Source organism: Bactrocera neohumeralis, chromosome 5, assembly GCF_024586455.1.
Source record: "Bactrocera neohumeralis isolate Rockhampton chromosome 5, APGP_CSIRO_Bneo_wtdbg2-racon-allhic-juicebox.fasta_v2, whole genome shotgun sequence".
NCBI lineage: Eukaryota > Metazoa > Arthropoda > Insecta > Diptera > Tephritidae > Bactrocera > Bactrocera neohumeralis.
This window is the reverse complement of record NC_065922.1, coordinates 11,747,203-11,764,900: the sequence shown is the minus strand read 5'-3', so window position 1 is coordinate 11,764,900 and position 17,698 is coordinate 11,747,203. Positions and strand designations below refer to the sequence as shown.

The following is a 17,698-nucleotide window of genomic DNA, read 5'->3' as shown; positions in this document are numbered from 1 at the left end:
TTATTATACGTACTCAAAAAAAAATTTTTTTTTTGTGTTCACCCTAATGTGCATATATGTATAAATTTCGTATTTGCTACTTTTACTTGCACTTCATCGAGCAGCTGAGCCGGGGGAGGGTGCACTCCCACCTGTGAATCGTGTTTGTGGCGGCATATCAACTTTATAATCAATTTTTAACTTTATTGTCAGTGTTAAGTGTCGTCGAAATGACTTGTTGCATGTAATTTATATGCCGAACATGTCATGCGCCAGTCAGTTGGTCGCGTTGGACATGTCACAGCTGTCATGCCAACGAACATAAATTCGACTGCAAGCGAACACACTGAAATAGATACGAATATGCAGATGTACAGTGATAGATATATACTTACATGCACACATGCGTAGATAAAAAAAAACAAAAACAAAACATATAAACAATTTGCTACAAAACGAAAGCAGCGCTCTGTTCTGGAAATAAAACAATTTTGTTTTTGTTAAATTACTAAGTAGCGCTTTGTTCACTACAATAATGTGTAATAATAATTTTATTTTCTTTTGATTTGTGTTTTTATATGTTTACATATATTTTTTTTTTACTAAGTTTATAAGCATTACAATAAATAAACAAACGAAACGGCTAATAGACTAATAATAATTAAAGGCAAGTAAGAGTAGATAAGATAATGTGTTTGTATGTAATGAAGTAAGAACAAGAAGAAGGGTAACTTAAGCTACGCTGAAGCTATATACCCTTCACAGGTGCATTTTTTATGGCTTAAAGGGTATAAAAAGAGTTTTATATCGATTTTGAACGGTCTGTTTGTATGGCAGCTATATGCTATAGTGTGCCGATCTGAACAATATGTTGGGAGATTATAACGTTACTTTGGGCAAAACTTTTTGCTAAATTTGGTGAAGTTATCTTCTCAAATACAAAAGTTGTTCATACAAGGACTTGATGTTAATTGATCATTTTATATGGCAGCTATATGCTATAGTTGTTCAATCTTAAACATTTTTTCGCAGATTGTGTCTTAGCTTTTGAAAACAATCCTTGCTAAATTTTGTAAGGATATCTTCGAAAATAAACAAGTTTTCCATACAACTACTTGATTTTGATCGATCAAGTTGTATGACAGCTATATGCCATAGTTATCCGATCTGAAAAATTTCTTCAAATATTATAGCATTGTTATAGAAAATAGTTTATGTCAAATTTCGTCGAGATAACTTTTGAAATAAAAAAGTTATCCCTACAAAGACTTCATTTTTATCGTTCAGTTTATATGGCAGCTAAACGCTATAGTACTCCGATATCGGTGATTTCGACAAATCAGCAGTTTTTTGGGAAGGAAAGGACGTATGAGAAATTTCAGCTCGATATCTCAAAAACTGAGGTAATATATGAAGGTAGACAGACGGACCTGGCTAATTCGACTCAGCTCGTCATACTTATGAAACTCAGTAAATCCTGTTGAGGGTATAAATATTTTTTTTTTTACAAATTTAACTTAAGTTATAAGAAATTGTGAAAAATTTGTTGAGAATAAGTCCTTAAATTGCTTACAGTTTTAAAATATGCTAAAGAAAGCTTTCACAAAAGCTTTCAGAATCGTATACACATGCTAAGCGAAATATTTTCAATAGACTTACATACAAATAATTATAGTCACTGATGATATAAATAAATTTAATTAGTTATTTATTTTTTTCAAGCAACAAATACAATTCATATTTAACTTTACAACCCTTTGCAAGCTTAAATCACTAAACTTTTATAGACTGTGCTTAAAAAGCATTGAAATGCCACTAAATGAACAAAACGCACCGCTTAAAAATTAATCACTGGACGCTTAATAAGACACACACATACAAACATATAAAATTAAAATTTTACATTTATATATAAAAAATATTTATTATGCAAAAAAATATTTAAAAAATATAAATTAAAAAAAAATTATAACAAAAATTAAAATAAAAATAAATTAAACATTTGATTAAATTAATTTTAATTAATTAATTAAAAATTTAATTTTTTTAATTTCTTTAATTAATTAATTTTTTTAATTTAAATTCAAAATTTTAGTTAATTAATTAATTATTTTTTAATTTTATTTTTAAAATAAAAACAGTTTAATTTTTAAGGAAAAACTTTTTAATTAATTAATTAAGAATTTAAATTTAATTAATTAAACATACTTTTAATTACAAATTTAATTAATTAAAAATTAAAATTATTTATAAATTATAAAATTATTTTTTTTAAATTTATATTCAAAATTTTAATTTTTAATTAATTAAATTTGTAATTAAAAGTATGTTTAATTAATTAAATTTAAATTCTTAATTAATTAATTAAAAAGTTTTTTGTAAAAAATTTAACTGTTTTTCTTTTAAAAATATTCTTAATTAAAAGAATTAAGTTTTTGAAATAAAAAGAAATCAATAATTTAATTAATTAAATTTTTTGGCTCCAATGATTCCATTATAAAAAGATTAAAGTTTTAATTAAAAAAATATTTTAATTAAAATATTTTTTTCTTGAAGTACTAAATCAATATTAAAAAATTATATGTTAAAAAAAGAAATATTAAAACAAAAATGTTTAAGTAAATAAATAAAAAAAAATTATTTTAATTAATTGAATTAATAAAAATAATTGTTTAAAATTTTTACTAATTAAATTTTTAATTAATTCATTAAACAACTTTTAAATTTTAATTTCTTTACGCTAAAAAAATTCATGTTTAAAATAATTAAATTTTTGAAATTAAAATAATTCATAAAAGAATTTAAAAATTTAAATTATAAAAATTAAGAAAATTAAAATTAAAGAAAAAAATTGCATTTAAAATATCTTCTTTCACTACTTTTCCACTTAAATTAGCAACCTAGAAATTTGTTAAGCCACCTTAACTTAAAACAGCTACCCTTTATAAATTACTTAATTAACTTTTAATTTCTTACAAATTAACGCAAATAATAATTGTAACAATTTTATAACTCCTCTAAGCAGCGCGCATTGGTCAGCATGATTCGTGTGAGGCGCCACACTTGCTTCGCCGCATTTTCCAGCGCGCCGGGCGACTTGCCCTTGAACAGATCCATATTCGGTAGAAAATAGTGTGGACAACGACGGCACTGCAGGCAGGAAATCAGCTGCAGAAATATGCCGTTAATGCGATCGGCAATGCAATTCTCTTCCCATTCCATTTCGCGCGGATGCTTCTCACACTCGTAGAGCAGCAGTGTCTTCAAGTGGTACGATGTGACCGGATTGCCGGGCAAGTCCAAATGTCGATCGCGTAGTGTCTTCAAAATGCTCAAACAACGCCGACGGCTGGCACCTAGAAAGGAGAAAGGGAATTTATATAGGATAGGAATACTTTTAAAATAGTACTAAGCAAATATACGAAAATGTTATAAGAAAGTTATACTCGTATCTAGATGCTTTTAAATACCGCAGTTATCCGACAAATAATACTATATATATATAAATTCTGTTGCAAATATAATCATAATCGTAAACAGTTTTGACTCTCCCTCTTCAAAATCCTTTCTCCTTTCTACTTATGCTACGAAAATTTTACTGAATAATGAATAACGGAGGCATTAAAAAAGGTATGAAACATTTAAGAAAATAGGTATACTAAAATCAGCTTTGATATTTTATAAGACCTGGACATAATGATTCTGGAAAAATCAGATCTCTTAATTTACCGATGAAATGCGCTGAGCTCGTCACTAATTCAGTTAACCGCGCAATTTTTATATCATATAAGTAGTACCCATTTGGACCAGGAGGGCTCACACCACTTGGCTCACTTGGCTCCGTCGTAAACGGTCTCGCCATCAACCATAATAAAACCGATATGGGATTATTCACTAGACGATCGCTGCCGGAAATGGAAGACATCCGTCCGCAACCAGCGGATACAGTGTAATATCTAGGGCTCATTCTGGATAGGAACCTTTCATGTAAGCCTAATACCGAAGAGATAACAAAAAAGGCATCGATTGCCTTGTAATGCTCTAGAGGAGCCATTGGCAAAAGGTGGGGTCTGCAACCGAAAGTTGTCTTCTGGCTCTACGACACTATAGTCTAGCCCTTTACGTTCTATGGAGTCTTTATGTGGTGGAGGGCTCTAGAAAAGACCACGCTTGCAAAGAAACTCAAGAGTGTTCAACGAGTAGCGCTCATCAGCATGTGTACTGCGCTAAGGCCCAATTCAACCATGACACTTAACGCCATGCACATATTGCGCGTGGACATCGCCGGAAGTTGTATGACTGCGAAAGTTGCGATCGGACTCAGAGAGTCTAGGTTTCAAATAGAACACGTGTCTGAATACTCGGAAATCCTCACTCACTTTGCCGGATAACTTGGATCATGAAGTCGCCAAACCGAACTCTGGTGAACCTAGATCTCTTATAATTCCCTATAGAGGAATGCTACCAGACAAGTATTGGCGATTAACCAAACATCGCTAAGTTTACGCTTTCTAAAAGTAGACCACAATTGCACTAGAACCCTTCTATTCCTTCAAGTCCAAGTTTACAACGATGATTGTAACACCCAGAAATGAACTAATAATAAAGTATGAGATTTATAAAATATAAATTCAAATGATTGCGGTGATGAACTGAGCCGAATTAACCATATCCATTTAACTGCCCGTCTTTCCGTCAGTATATGTGCGAACTAGTCCCTCAGTTTTTAAGATATCGTTCTGAAATTTTGCACACACCCTTTCCTGACCAAAAAGTTGCTCATTTGTCGGACGGCCGATATCGCACTACTATAACATAGAGCTACCATGCAAACTGACCGATCCAACTCAAGTCCTTGTATCGAAAAATGTTTTATTTGACGAGGTATCGTCACGAAATTTGGCGTATATTATTTTCCAAAATTTTTCCACAACCTTCGAACTTACTGTTTAGATTGGACCACTATAGCATATAGCTGCCATATAAACTGGACGATTAAAATAAAGTTCTTGTATAGAAAACTTTTTTACTTGACGAGATATCTTGATGAAATTTGGTATGGATTATTCTGAATAACAATGGAATAATCTCCGAATATATTTTTCAGATTAGACCACTATAGCATATAGCTGCCATATAAACTGGGCGATCAAAATCAAGATAAAAATATTGTTATACCCTTTAAAGCTATAAAAGTGCACCTGCGAAGGGTATTATAGCTTCCGCAGTCGAAGTTAACGGTTCCGCTTGTTATTCTACAAAAAGCATAGAGTTATATTAAGGCGAGTGTTTTAGGAGATTTATCAGCAGCTTGATTAGATTCCAAATTAAACCAGAGGCGTGATGTCGTACAAAAGAAAGAATATATATGTTTGTATGAATATACAGAAGCATACATAGTTGTAGTAGTTTTTTCATTAAACTGCTTGATAAGTTATCAATAGGTCAGTTATTAAAGTTCTAAAGCTCACGTAAAAACCTAAACAAATAATGGCGTGATTTTATTGAAGCCCAAGAAATCTGAGTATCCGATACTGAATGTTTATATTTATGTATACACAGATATGGCAAGTACAATAATCATAAAACTGTTCGCAGCGCCACAAACGACTTTCGATTTTCCTCAATTACAACAAACAACAAACATATATCGGTCTCTTGAGTTAATACCGTCAGCAAAATTGCCACAAATTTATAAGTGTGTGTGTCGCTTATCGACTTTAATTTGTTGTAGCGATTTTTATGGACGCATTTTTGTGTAATGCGCTGCTTTATATCAATTTTTTTGACAACAAACAACAAACATTTCAGACATGGTGTCAAAGAGAAAGATGCTCAGTATGCTTTGACATTTCATCATGAATAGACTTACTAACGAGCAACGCTTGCAAATCATTGAATTTTATTACCAAAATCAGTGTTCGGTTCGAAATGTGTTTCGCGCTTTACGTCCGATTTATTTTTGTTCAGCGATGAGGCTCATTTCTGGTTGAATGGCTACGTAAATAAGCAAAATTGCCGCATTTGGGGTGAAGAGCAACCAGAAGCCGTTCAAGAACTGCCCATGCACCGAAAAATGCACTGTTTGGTGTGGTTTGTACGCTGGTGGAATCATTGGACCGTATTTTTCAAAGATGCTGTTGGACGCAACGTTACGTAGAATGGCGATCGCTATCGTTCGATGCTAACAAACTTTTTGTTGCCAAAAATGGAAGAACTGAACTTGGTTGACATGTGGTTTCAACAAGATGGCGCTACATGCCACACAGCTCGCGATTCTATGGCCATTTTGAGGGAAAACTGCGTTGGCCACCAAGATCATGCGATTTAACGCCTTTAGACTATTTTTTGTGGGGCTACGTCAAGTCTAAAGTCTACAGAAATAAGCCAGCAACTCTTCCAGCTTTGGAAGACAACATTTCCGAAGAAATTCGGGCTATTCCGGCCGAAATGCTCGAAAAGTTTCCCAAAATTGGACTTTCCGAATGGACCACCTAAGACGCAGCCGCGGTCAACATTTAAATGAAATTATCTTCAAAAAGTAAATGTCATGAACCAATCTAACGTTTCAAATAAAGAACCGATGAGATTTTGCAACCGATTCAAGCTCTTAAAAAATCACCCGATAGTTGTAAAACTATAAAACTATTAAAGTTGTTGTATTTCTTCATTTACACTTTTTTTTATTTTTTTCCATTTTTTTATATTTTTATTTTTTTTATATTATGTTTGTTGTATTCTGCTAGCGCCCTTTTAGCTTTGCTGTGCTTTGCTTATTGCTTTGGTTTATTTTTGTTATTTTTAAGTTTAGGCAAACAAGCAGCAACATTTTATTATGCACAATAAATTAGTCATTTGTTAAGCATGAATGACATACGTCACAATGCGCAGACTTCGCAAACTTAAAAGCTTTGTGCGCCATCAAAGCAACTGTGTATTTCCCTGTGAAGCTTGGCAAGCCCGCTGGCTTTGAGGCGTACCAGTAAGTGGGTTATCAATTGGTAATGGAGAATTACTCGCATTTAAATGTATTATTTGTTAATAATTATTATTAAAGGTAATTAACTTAATTGAGAAATTATTATTAAAAACTGATTGGAATGGATCCACTCGGGATTTAAAAAAAAAATTATATGTAGAAATAGGCAATATTATATGAAAAATGTTTTTCGAAGTAGTGTATATGATTATTGAGCTCGTTCGGACTCAGTAGGCAATTTAAAAGTAAATTTCTCTCTCGAGGAACAAAAACCAAACTCCAGAAGTCACTTATTATTCCCTCCTGATATATGGTGCAGAGGCATAGACGATGATAACAACTGATGAGTCGACGTTACGAGTTTTCGAAAGAAAGAAAGTCCTTTGGCAACGCCGAATATGGCATTCTATGGGACGAAGAGTTGTTCAGCGAATTAAGAGACAGCGGTTATGCTAGCTAGGTTATGTCGGCCAAATGGATGAAAACACTCCAGCTCTGAGAACATTCGACGCGGTACCCGCCGGGGAAGCAGAGAAAGAGTGAGACCTCTACTCCTTTGGAAAGACCAGGTGGAGAAGGGTCTGGCTACACTTGGAATATTAAATTGGCGCAAACAGCGAAAGAAAGAGCGACTGGTGCGCTGTTGTAAACTCGGCTATAACCGCGTAAGCGTTGTCTACATCAATAAAGAAGAAGAAAAAGAATAAAACGAAAAAATCGCATTTGTGAGAAATACCAATAAGTCCTTAGTTTTTGTCTAAACTAATTCAAATTGTGTATTCAGTTCCTTCTTGATTATTCCTAGCGGACAAGGTATTGTCTCTTCCTCGGATTTATCTAGAGCGGCTCTTCACTTAGCCAACTTGTGTGCCTTGACGCCGAAAATATTCTTGGGACCGGGTACCCAAATTATTAATAAGTGAAGTTGAGCTGCCAGTGAGCTTCAAACTTTCCAACATTTGTTGACCAAGCTTGCATTGGTCTTTGGTGACGACAAGGCTTGTAGTGTCGCCTTTTTGACTGTGAAAATGGTCACTTTCTGTATCTTCCCGTAGGTATTCAGAAGAACTCCGCCGGCCTTCTTTATGCTTAGTACTTCCGCTTGGAAGATGCTAGCTGAGTTTGGAAGACGGAAATGTAGAGAGATATCAAGATCCTCGGAGGCACCCGCGTTCCTACACTGCTGTCCACTTTGGACCCTTCGATATAGATGGTGGTAGTATTATCCTCTCCTCTCCTATCCTCTTCTCCATTCATGTCTAGACGGTATTTATATACCTGGAAGTCACTATTGAAGTCCAACTTTTTATAACTCTTCCTGTTTCATGCTTCAATCTCCTTAATTCTTATAGCAGAAAGTGCTGTCACTTTTCGTATGAAAATCTCTATAAGCAGTGGGTGCAGGCGCATATTTAGCGAATGATTCGGTTATGAATTAAACGTCCCGTTAACTCCTACATAGGCTGCTCTTTGAATTCCATTTAATTACGTGTTGTTAATTGGTTTTGTTAAGTAATAACATCTGGAAAATGGACTTAAAAGGTCGCTTTATATGACCCTTTCACGTCCAATTTAATAAAAGTTCATTTTGCAAACAAGTCACACTCATCTTCCCAATAATAATTATTATCAAATAAATTATTTCGAAATTTTCTAATTTCTGATCCATAAAAAAATTCTAAAAAAAACTTAAACAAAAAAATTTTAAGCAAAAATTTTAATTATTGAAAACAAAAATTTAAACATTTCTTAACAAAAATTTTAATTTTTTTTATGTGATTATCGCACTATATTTACTGCAAAAGTTTGTAAATACTTATTTTTTTTCTTTTATTCTCAAAAATATTCATTAACTCTAATTCATTTATTGCTAAACGCGTTCAATTCGTTTGATTTCATCTCGAGTTAAGTGAAAAATTGTTTTTGTTTGTTTCTCAATTGACCTCTACACGCCAATCATATTGCTAGGAGTGTCCACACAGCGCGCTCACTTAACGCAACTGTTTGACCAGTAAAAATGCAAGGCGCTCTCTTCTACACTAAAATGCTCAGTGGCTCATTATACTAGGAATTTTATGCAATAATTAGCATTTAGAAATATTTTAATGAATGAAACTTGCTGGATTACTAACTGATACTATTAGACGGTAGGAAGGTTTCCGTCGCTATTAGATAAATAAGTATCTAAATAATTCAATAGATAACACCCGCTGCGCTCGAGCAAAGTGACAATTATAGATTTATCTAAAGAATATTTGTATGTACATTTGTATGAAAATATTATATAAGACAGCTAATGCTAGTGAACAGCACGACTAGTCGTAATCTCAGTAATGTTATAAGGAAGTATTTAAATAATCATAAACAAAATTTCTCGTATGTGTTTTTATACCCTGAACAGATTACTATGGTACATATTATTAAATTTGTCACGAAGCTGGTAACACCTAGAAGCTAACGTCGAAGACCCTCTAAAATATATCGCAGCCTAAAATGCAAAATAAAGTAACATCACTTTTCACAAGTTTAAAGGCGAAGAAACCATTCATATTGAAACAAAATTTGAGTTTTGGATATAAAATGGTTATATATTGGTTATAATATGGTCATGTCTGACAGCGGAAGTTGAAAATTTTATGTTACAAATATGTAACATGATGTAGTGAAGCAATAAAAAGCTCAATTTCGATTTTTTTATGATTTTTTGTTTTGCATTTTAGGAGAAGTACTTATTAGCGTGATGACTTGAGTCGAAACTGTCGCTCAGTTTTTGAGATGTCGTCCTGAAATTTTGTACACGTCTTTTTCTGCATAACAAGCTACTCATTTGGGAAACTCGCTGATATCGGATCACTATAGCATATAGTTGCCATACAAACTGACCGATCAAAATCAAGTTTTTGTATCGAAAACTTTTTTATTTGACAAAAAATCTTCGCCAAATTTGGTATAGATAATTTTATAAGACAACAGTATAATCTGCGAAGAAATTGTTCAGATCGGAACCATAGAAGCTATAGCTGCCATACTAACTGAGCGCTAAAATTTAAGTTCTTGTATAGAAAACTCTTTTATTTGAAAAGATATTCTCACCAAATTCAGCATGAAGTAGTATCCAAAGCAACGCCATGATCTCCATAGAAATTGTTCAGATCGGACTACTATAACATATAGTTGCCATACAAACTGACCGATCAAACTCACGTTTTTGTACCAAAAACTTTTTTATTTGACAAGATATCTTCACCAGAATTGGTATGGATAATTTTTCAAGGCAACAGTATAATCTGCGAAGAAATTGTACAGATCGGATAACAATAAAATGTAGCTGCCATACAAACTGACCGATTAAATTCACGTTTTTGTATCTAAAACTTTTTTATTTGACAAGATATCTTCTCAAAATTCGGCAAATATTATTTTTTTAAGGCAACAGTACAATCTCGGAACATATGGTTTAGATCAGGCTACAATAGCATATAGCTGCCATACAAACTGATCGTTCAAAATCAAGCTAAAGATCTTTTTATAAACTTATTTGCTATGAGCAGTGCACCTGTGTAGGGTATTATAGCTTCGGTGCAACCAAAGTTACTTTTTACTTGTTTTTATTCACTTCACTCGTACAAATTAATTGTCAGCAATTTTAAACGCCACCAACAACTATGCTAATAAAATGATAAATGCGCGATTAAGCAATCAATTTATCAATGCAAAGCAATTCAATTGATTTCGCGAATAACCAGTGTGTTCATTAATCATTAATTCATTTCTCGCATTCGCATTTATTATTATTTAATTAGAAGTTTTCAAATCGAAGCTGGCAGCTGGCGTACAGTTCGTGAACTTCGCGCCAGCGGCGTAACTTCCTTATAAAAGTTCAGAATAATCCAATGCTTTCGACAATTTACAACAGTTCGTGTACACACACACACCTATACATGTCACTACATCCATACATGCATGTATATCTACATTTGTAAGTGTGTTTGTTGGTAGCCTTAATCTCAGCGCGATCACCAGCGCCGTTATTGTGGCGCTTCTTGCTGCCGGTTTGTGTGTCGTCAGCGTCGCTTTGTGACGCGTTCTCCTCATATCAGCGCGATTACGTTTAATTTATAATTCTTCATATCAAAAGTGTATCAAAAGCGGTATTGTGGGTTTTTAAATAAATCAGTTACTTTTCAATGTGTCGCTGATTACTTGCCGTAAATTCTGTCGAATCGCATTTTCTAGCTGATTCCTGATTCCGATTTTGTTGACATTTTTACGAAGCACAGTTATTTCTCAAACCAATTTCGAATTTATGCTGGGATTTTCTGCCCCGTGATTTTCTAATGATTTATTTCCAAATGTCATATGATTTTTATAGAAACAACGTCAGTACTGTTACTTATATTTCGCTTGCAGACAGCTTTGCCGATTTAACAATAAATTTAAATAAATTAATAAACTTTATTATAGTTATTACTGACCTCATTCTTAAAAAAAATCATAGCCATGTTAATAATAAGCCCAGAACGGGGCTGACCGATCGAGAAGACTGCAGAAAATGTCTAGGGCAAGGTACCAGGGAAACAATGGAGTAATGGCAAGATTACATTGTAAGTATCTGTGGTTCCCACGCTATGATAAGCTGGAGGAGGTATCGATAGTGAGACCACAGAGTTTGTTGAAATTGGCGTCAAGCGCAGGCATCGTAAAGGGCGACTACTCCACATGGACCTAGTAACTGAACTCCACCTGTTATCGTAAAGGACCAAACTTGGTCTATGCGTGACTCATTGGCCTACCATACTAACCTAACCTAACCTAATAACTTCTAAGCCCTAAAATAAGTCACTGGTGTCTTCCACATTTTTTGCCCCAAAAGTGGCTCTGCCGACAAGGTTTATTTCGGTTTCCAATATAATAATTTCAAGATCATGGTCGGAAGAATGCTAGATTGTGGTAATCACTGGATTCACTTTGGGAAGCTATGGACACTAGTTCACAATGCTTTCTTGGATTTTTATTTAACAAGATTGAGTGTACTGATTTGCAGAATAATGTAAAATGTAATTCTTTTAAAAATATTTACATAAGACCTGGTGAAAGTGGATACAAAAGACCGTTTGAAAACATTGAGAAAAGGCAAAAAGAACAAAAAAAAATGATGCCCTCTGAATTACATGAAAATGTCTGAGAGATTTACCGATATTTTCGGTGAAAAATTAGGTTATGTTAGGTTAGGCACAGAGTTCTTCGTGTTCGATATCAGGGACTTTGATTATACGTCAAAATTTTTCAAAAACCTCATTTCTGTGTAAAGTTTTATTTCGATCATCATTGGTTCTTACTAGGAATGATGGAATTCAAAATAGCGTTATATTGGAAGAAGGCGTGGTTGGATTTCACCCATGTACACCTGTTACGAAAATATTATATACAATTTCGAAATCGGTCTGTATGGTTTGTTAAGTAGCCCAGCAGAAAAAAGCTTCTGCCATTTCTTCCATAAAATTTAGTGTTTCTGACGTTTTTGTTAGTCGGTTAACGCACTTTTAGTGATTTTCAACATAACCTTTGGTTTCTTCCATTTTGAACTGTATATGGAAAAGCCTGAAGGAAACGGCCCTATAGAGTTTGGTTACAAAAAACTTAGTAGGGGGCGGGGCCACGCCACTTTTCCAAAAAAAATTACGTCCAAATATGCCCCTCCCTAATGCGATCCTTTGTGCCAAATTTCACTTTAATATCTTTTTTTATGGCTTAGTTATGACACTTTATAGGTTTTCGGTTTCCGCCATTTTGTGGGCGTGGCAGTGGGCTGATTTTGCCCATCTTCGAACTTAACCTTCTTATGGAGCCAAGAAATACGTGTACGAAGTTTCATCATGATATCTCAATTTTTACTCAAGTTACAGCTTGACGGACGGACAGACAGACGGACAGACAGACATCCGGATTTCAACTCTACTCGTCACCCTGATCACTTTGGTATGTATAACCCTATATCTGACTCTTTCAGTTTTAGGACTTTTTATGTGAACAAAACTATAATACTTGTTTGTTGGAGTAAAAACAGTATGAAACCATTTAATAAAGGCAGAAAGAACAAAAAGGTGCTAAGTGCCACTCGATTTCACAAAACCGACCCATTTCTGAAGCGATTGGTTACTAGGAATGAAGAGTGGTGCACCTACGACAACGTTGTTTTTGTTGTAGCAGCAGAATTCTGCCGAGTTGATTGTCCTTGACCGGTTAACAAATTCGGGTTCGTTCCGGTTACATAAACCTGACTGTCGTGGGAAATTACAACAACGTCAAACGGAACGCATCCATGTGCCGACCAAGAATTTACGGTTAGGAAAGTATTGTGTTTTTGTTGGGATTGTTAGGGAATTTTTTCCTAGGAGCTACTTCGCTACGGCCAAACTCCTTATTCGGTTCTTTATTGTCAACGATTAAGCCATCCGAAGAAAGCAATCGCCCAGATATTGCGAGCTTTGGTGAATTGTGTTCCATCAGAACAACGTCATGCCACACACGTCAATATCTACTAAACAGAGGCTCCAGTAGCTTGGTTGAATGGATCTTATACACCACATTCACCCTATATTACGGACAAGGCACCAGGTGTGCATGAATGTACATCGCCAGTAACCCTGTTGTATTTCTAAGAAAATTTTTTGACTCCGAAAACTTTATACTTTGAACTCTTGACTGTTCTTATAAGACTTTTAATATATTTTTCAAAATACAACGCATATTACTTGCCACATTGCAATATTTACTGAAAACAAGAAAAAGCATTAATTTCGATTGCATCGAAGCTCTAATACACACCTTCACAAATAAAAAATTCCTTACAAAAACTTTTTGTTGGCCTTGGGCAATAACCTATGCCAAATTTTTTGTAGATATTTCCTCAAACGAAAAACTTTCAATACATGCACTTTGTTCCGAACGTACAGTTTGACTGACACCTATACTCCATTGTGGTCCGATGTCGACCGTTCCGAGAAATGAGATCGATTTTGAATACTGTTGGACTAGTTAAATACAGGCAGACAGACGGTCAGACAGACTGAAATGCCTATATTGCCTCAGCTCTTTATAGGGTGTCTGAGACGTTTCCTTTTGGGGTTTTACAAAGATCCTGACTGTCTTAATATACCTTGTTCAGGGCAAAGAATAATAAGACTTGCCTTCGGTGATAATTGTTTGTCGCGAGCAAATGTATTTGATTGGTAAAAATAGCACGAAGAGGGTCGAGAACGCGTTGACGACGAACCACCTCCAAGACGACCATCAGCATCAACTGATGATCAACACGTCAAAAAACTAAAGGAATTGGTGCTTGAGAATCGACGATTAAGAGTCAGAGATCTTATTGACATCGTTAACCGATGGAATATCGGAAGGATCAGTGAAAACCATTTATGTATAAAGATCATTTGGGCCTAAGAAAAGTGAAAGCATGATTGGTTACAAAAGCACACAATTTTGAAGAAAAACAGCGTCGCGTTAAGGTCTGTGAAACAATGCTTTCCGACTACCAGGATGCCATGAAACATATTATTACTGGCGATGAGTCTTGGATCTATGCTTACGACCCGGAAATAGACGATCAATCGGCCGAATATCGTGGCAAAGGTGAGACGAAACCGATAAAATCACGTTCAAGCAGGTCGAAAATCAAGTTTATGTTGACAATTTTCTTCAAATATCGAGGTGTGGTGTAATCCGAATTCCTTCCGAGCGGCAAAATTGCCAACAAGGAATACTATTTGAGTGTTATGCGACGTTTGAGCGAACTTATGCGCAAAAAGAGACCGAAATTATGGGCTGATACCTCTTGGTTTTTGCACCACGATATTGTACCGTCGCAACTGCATTGATTCTTTGTGAGTTTTCCGTTAAATTTTCAATCAAAATCGTTCCGCGAAGTCCGTGTGACTTCTGGCTATTCAGCAAACTCAAATAACAGCTCCGTTTTGATTAAATTGAAGATATTAAAAGTGAATCACAAGGAGCAGTGAAGGCGATTCCGGAAATTGACTTTAGCAACTGTTTCGAAGATTGGAAAAACGTTGGCACATAGTATGTTTTTGGCCAAGAGGGATTACTTTGAGAAGATCGGCAAAGATTATGAAGAATAAATTAAGAATTTTAAAATTATGAACAAAGTCTCACTATATTTCGCTCATAGTATTCTACACCACTAAATTTCAATTGGGCTCCTTGGCGCATTTGTAAATTTTACATGTCTAACTAACCTCAAAATATCAACATCTATTAATATTCATTGGATTAGTTACACAACTTTTGACGAAAGTTGTTGTGCTTAAATTACTAAGAACCAATTCAAACATTTGATCCACCAACAACTTCTCAACATCAAATCATGAACAGCTAACAAAATTCCTACTAAAAATATACCAAACTCGTCAACAAAGTCTTAATACCAAAATTAGTTAAAAAAAAAATAATTGAAAGTGATTCCCCCAGCGCTGAGTTAGCGTCGTCGAAAACGTTTGGCGCCAAGCAGAGCACACAACACAGCGTGAAGCACGCCGGTCCGACGGCAAAGCGACGCGGTTGCCGAGCAAAACAAACGGCGATGATTAAGTTAACAACCGCTGTGACCAACACTAAGCTTTAGTGGCCCATTTTTAATTATATCTACACATATAATATGACTATAGCGCCAGCTCACACACACACATACACTCACCTTGCAGCAGCCGATTCTCGGCATCGGTGAAGCTCAACACCCAAGCATCGCCCTCCATGGCGGAATTTTTGCCCTGCAACGCAATGCACTCCTTCGACAGCATGTCGAAGCCCTCAGTCTTAACCTCTGCCACGATATTGGGATGCGGCCACGGTATGCCCGGCAGCGGCCAGTGGGCGGCCGAACGCGGCCACAAGCCGGCACACTTGAAGGCGGGCGTAATCTGCACAATGATGCGTTCGCGTATACGCAACTTCACCTCCGTGGTGTCGGCAATCATTTTCACTATATCCCGGTAGGCGCACTTATCGCACGCCTGCGCGACCAGCGTTTGAAAGCGCGAGCGTATTTTGCGCGCCGACAAATAACCCGACGCAGTGATGAACTCCACCCACAGCGACATGGAACGCTTACGGCCATCGCTGAGCTTAAGCACCGCACAACCGGGTAGCGTGCCGTCGTCCACGAAATTCAGCACACCCATTTGATTGAGGTAAATGACGATTTCGAATTCGTTGGGCGAGATCACCTCAAGACCCTCAAAGCGACCGTTGTAGTCGTTGAGCGAGGAGATGAAACGCGGCTCTTGCACCTCGACCTCTTTGAGCACATCCTGCACAATGCGACAGACCTCGAGTATTTGTTTGTGGATTTGTGCTTTGCGCACTTGGACGCGATCCGCGCAATATTTGTTCATTTGGTAGACCATTTTGGACTGGGCCGCTATCATGTCCGACGGCACGAGCATTTCGCTTGTGTGTTGTCTTTTGGTGTGGGGAGAGAGGAGATTTTGTGTATCAGTTTGAATACCGGCTAAGCTGGGTTGAACTGCTATGTAAGCTGCTTGTTGTGGTCTCAAACCAAGGTTATATCAACCTTGAATATTTTTTCGCAATTTTTTCACAATTTCTTTTATTAAATCTTTTATCTTTCTATTCTTCTTTCTATACACTTTTAATTCAACAATTCACCAAAAGAAACTTTTTCAATAACTGTTGTTAATTTGTTGTTGTTTTGCTCTATTGATTACTCCGATATCAATTTCACTTGTCACACATTGATACTTTGCGGTTTTTGTTGTTAATCACCATTCCACACGCGCCATTCACACCCATCATCATCGTCAACAGCCGTCGTTAGCGCAACAATCGAAAACGTCACCGCCGTCGCGTTCAAGTTTCTTGTGCTACGCTCGTATTCTTGTACACACAACGCCAAGCTCCAATGTGGACTGATTCCGTATGGCGCACTCACCGCAAGAAAACCAACCTGACTCGCCCGTCGCCGTCGCTTTGTTATGCGCTCGCGAGACGCGCGATTGCTTGTCGCTCCAACAGCTGAAGCAACTGTGCCACAGCTGCCATCCTGCTCTTGTTCACTGTTGTGCCGTTATGTAGTTGCCCATTCGCTGTTGAACGCACAGCGTTGGTGTGAAAGAGAGAGCAGACAGCTGATTGGTCTGTGGGCCTGGTGTATAGCCGGTTTGTAGCTGCTAATGTGCATATGTGTGTGCGTATGTGTGCATGTATATATACATATAAGTAGGTTTGCCTGCCTTATGTGAATGCGTAAATTTTGTTGCTGCTTTTATTACAGTTAAGTGTTTGCTGTGGTGTTTTCGCCACCTCTCACTGTGAAAATACAAATATGAAGGCCTCTTGTTTGTTTGTATGGATCAATGTATGTATGCATGTATGTATGCATGTGAGTGAATGTAGCAACTGCAATGGCAGTTTCCCATTGTATATTTTGTTTTTGTCTGCTGTTTGGAGTTTCCAGCGCTGAGTTTGCGCTTTAGTTGGCTATTTCAAGTACTGTTAAGCTTGATTTTTGTTGTGTTAGTGTCGTTAGTTGGCTAGTACGATTATGTAATAAAATTATTCTCATGGCATTATGTGGTAATCCAGTATTTACACCAATAAATATTAGTTTGGTAAAAGTAATGGAAATTGTAGTTATAGCTCAAGGTGTGGCCGGGTCCGCATTGTAATAGCGTTAATATATTTTTATTTTCATGTATT

General features: G+C 36.0%; 1 protein-coding gene across 1 annotated transcript; it reads right to left on the bottom strand.

The window, feature by feature from the left end:
* Positions 1–2,710: 2,710 nt before the first annotated feature.
* Positions 2,711–16,958, bottom strand: LOC126758076 (protein mab-21). The gene is made up of 2 exons (XM_050472100.1): positions 15,678–16,958; positions 2,711–3,335 (listed from the first exon to the last, which is right to left on the bottom strand). The coding sequence occupies exons 1-2, from the start codon at positions 16,423–16,425 to the stop codon at positions 2,986–2,988; spliced, it is 1,098 nt and encodes a 365-aa protein (XP_050328057.1). The 5' UTR covers positions 16,426–16,958; the 3' UTR covers positions 2,711–2,985.
* Positions 16,959–17,698: the final 740 nt, after the last annotated feature.

What these genes read in the sequence shown, in the direction of transcription:
- LOC126758076 (XM_050472100.1), bottom strand. Translation starts at nt 16,425, where the DNA reads ATGCTCGTGCCGTCGGACATGATAGCGGCCCAGTCCAAAATGGTCTAC. An exon ending in CGAGAATCGGCTGCTGCAAG is followed by an intron (nt 3,336 to 15,677) that starts GTGAGTGTATGT and finishes TCTCCTTTCTAG; the next exon opens with GTGCCAGCCGTCGGCGTTGT.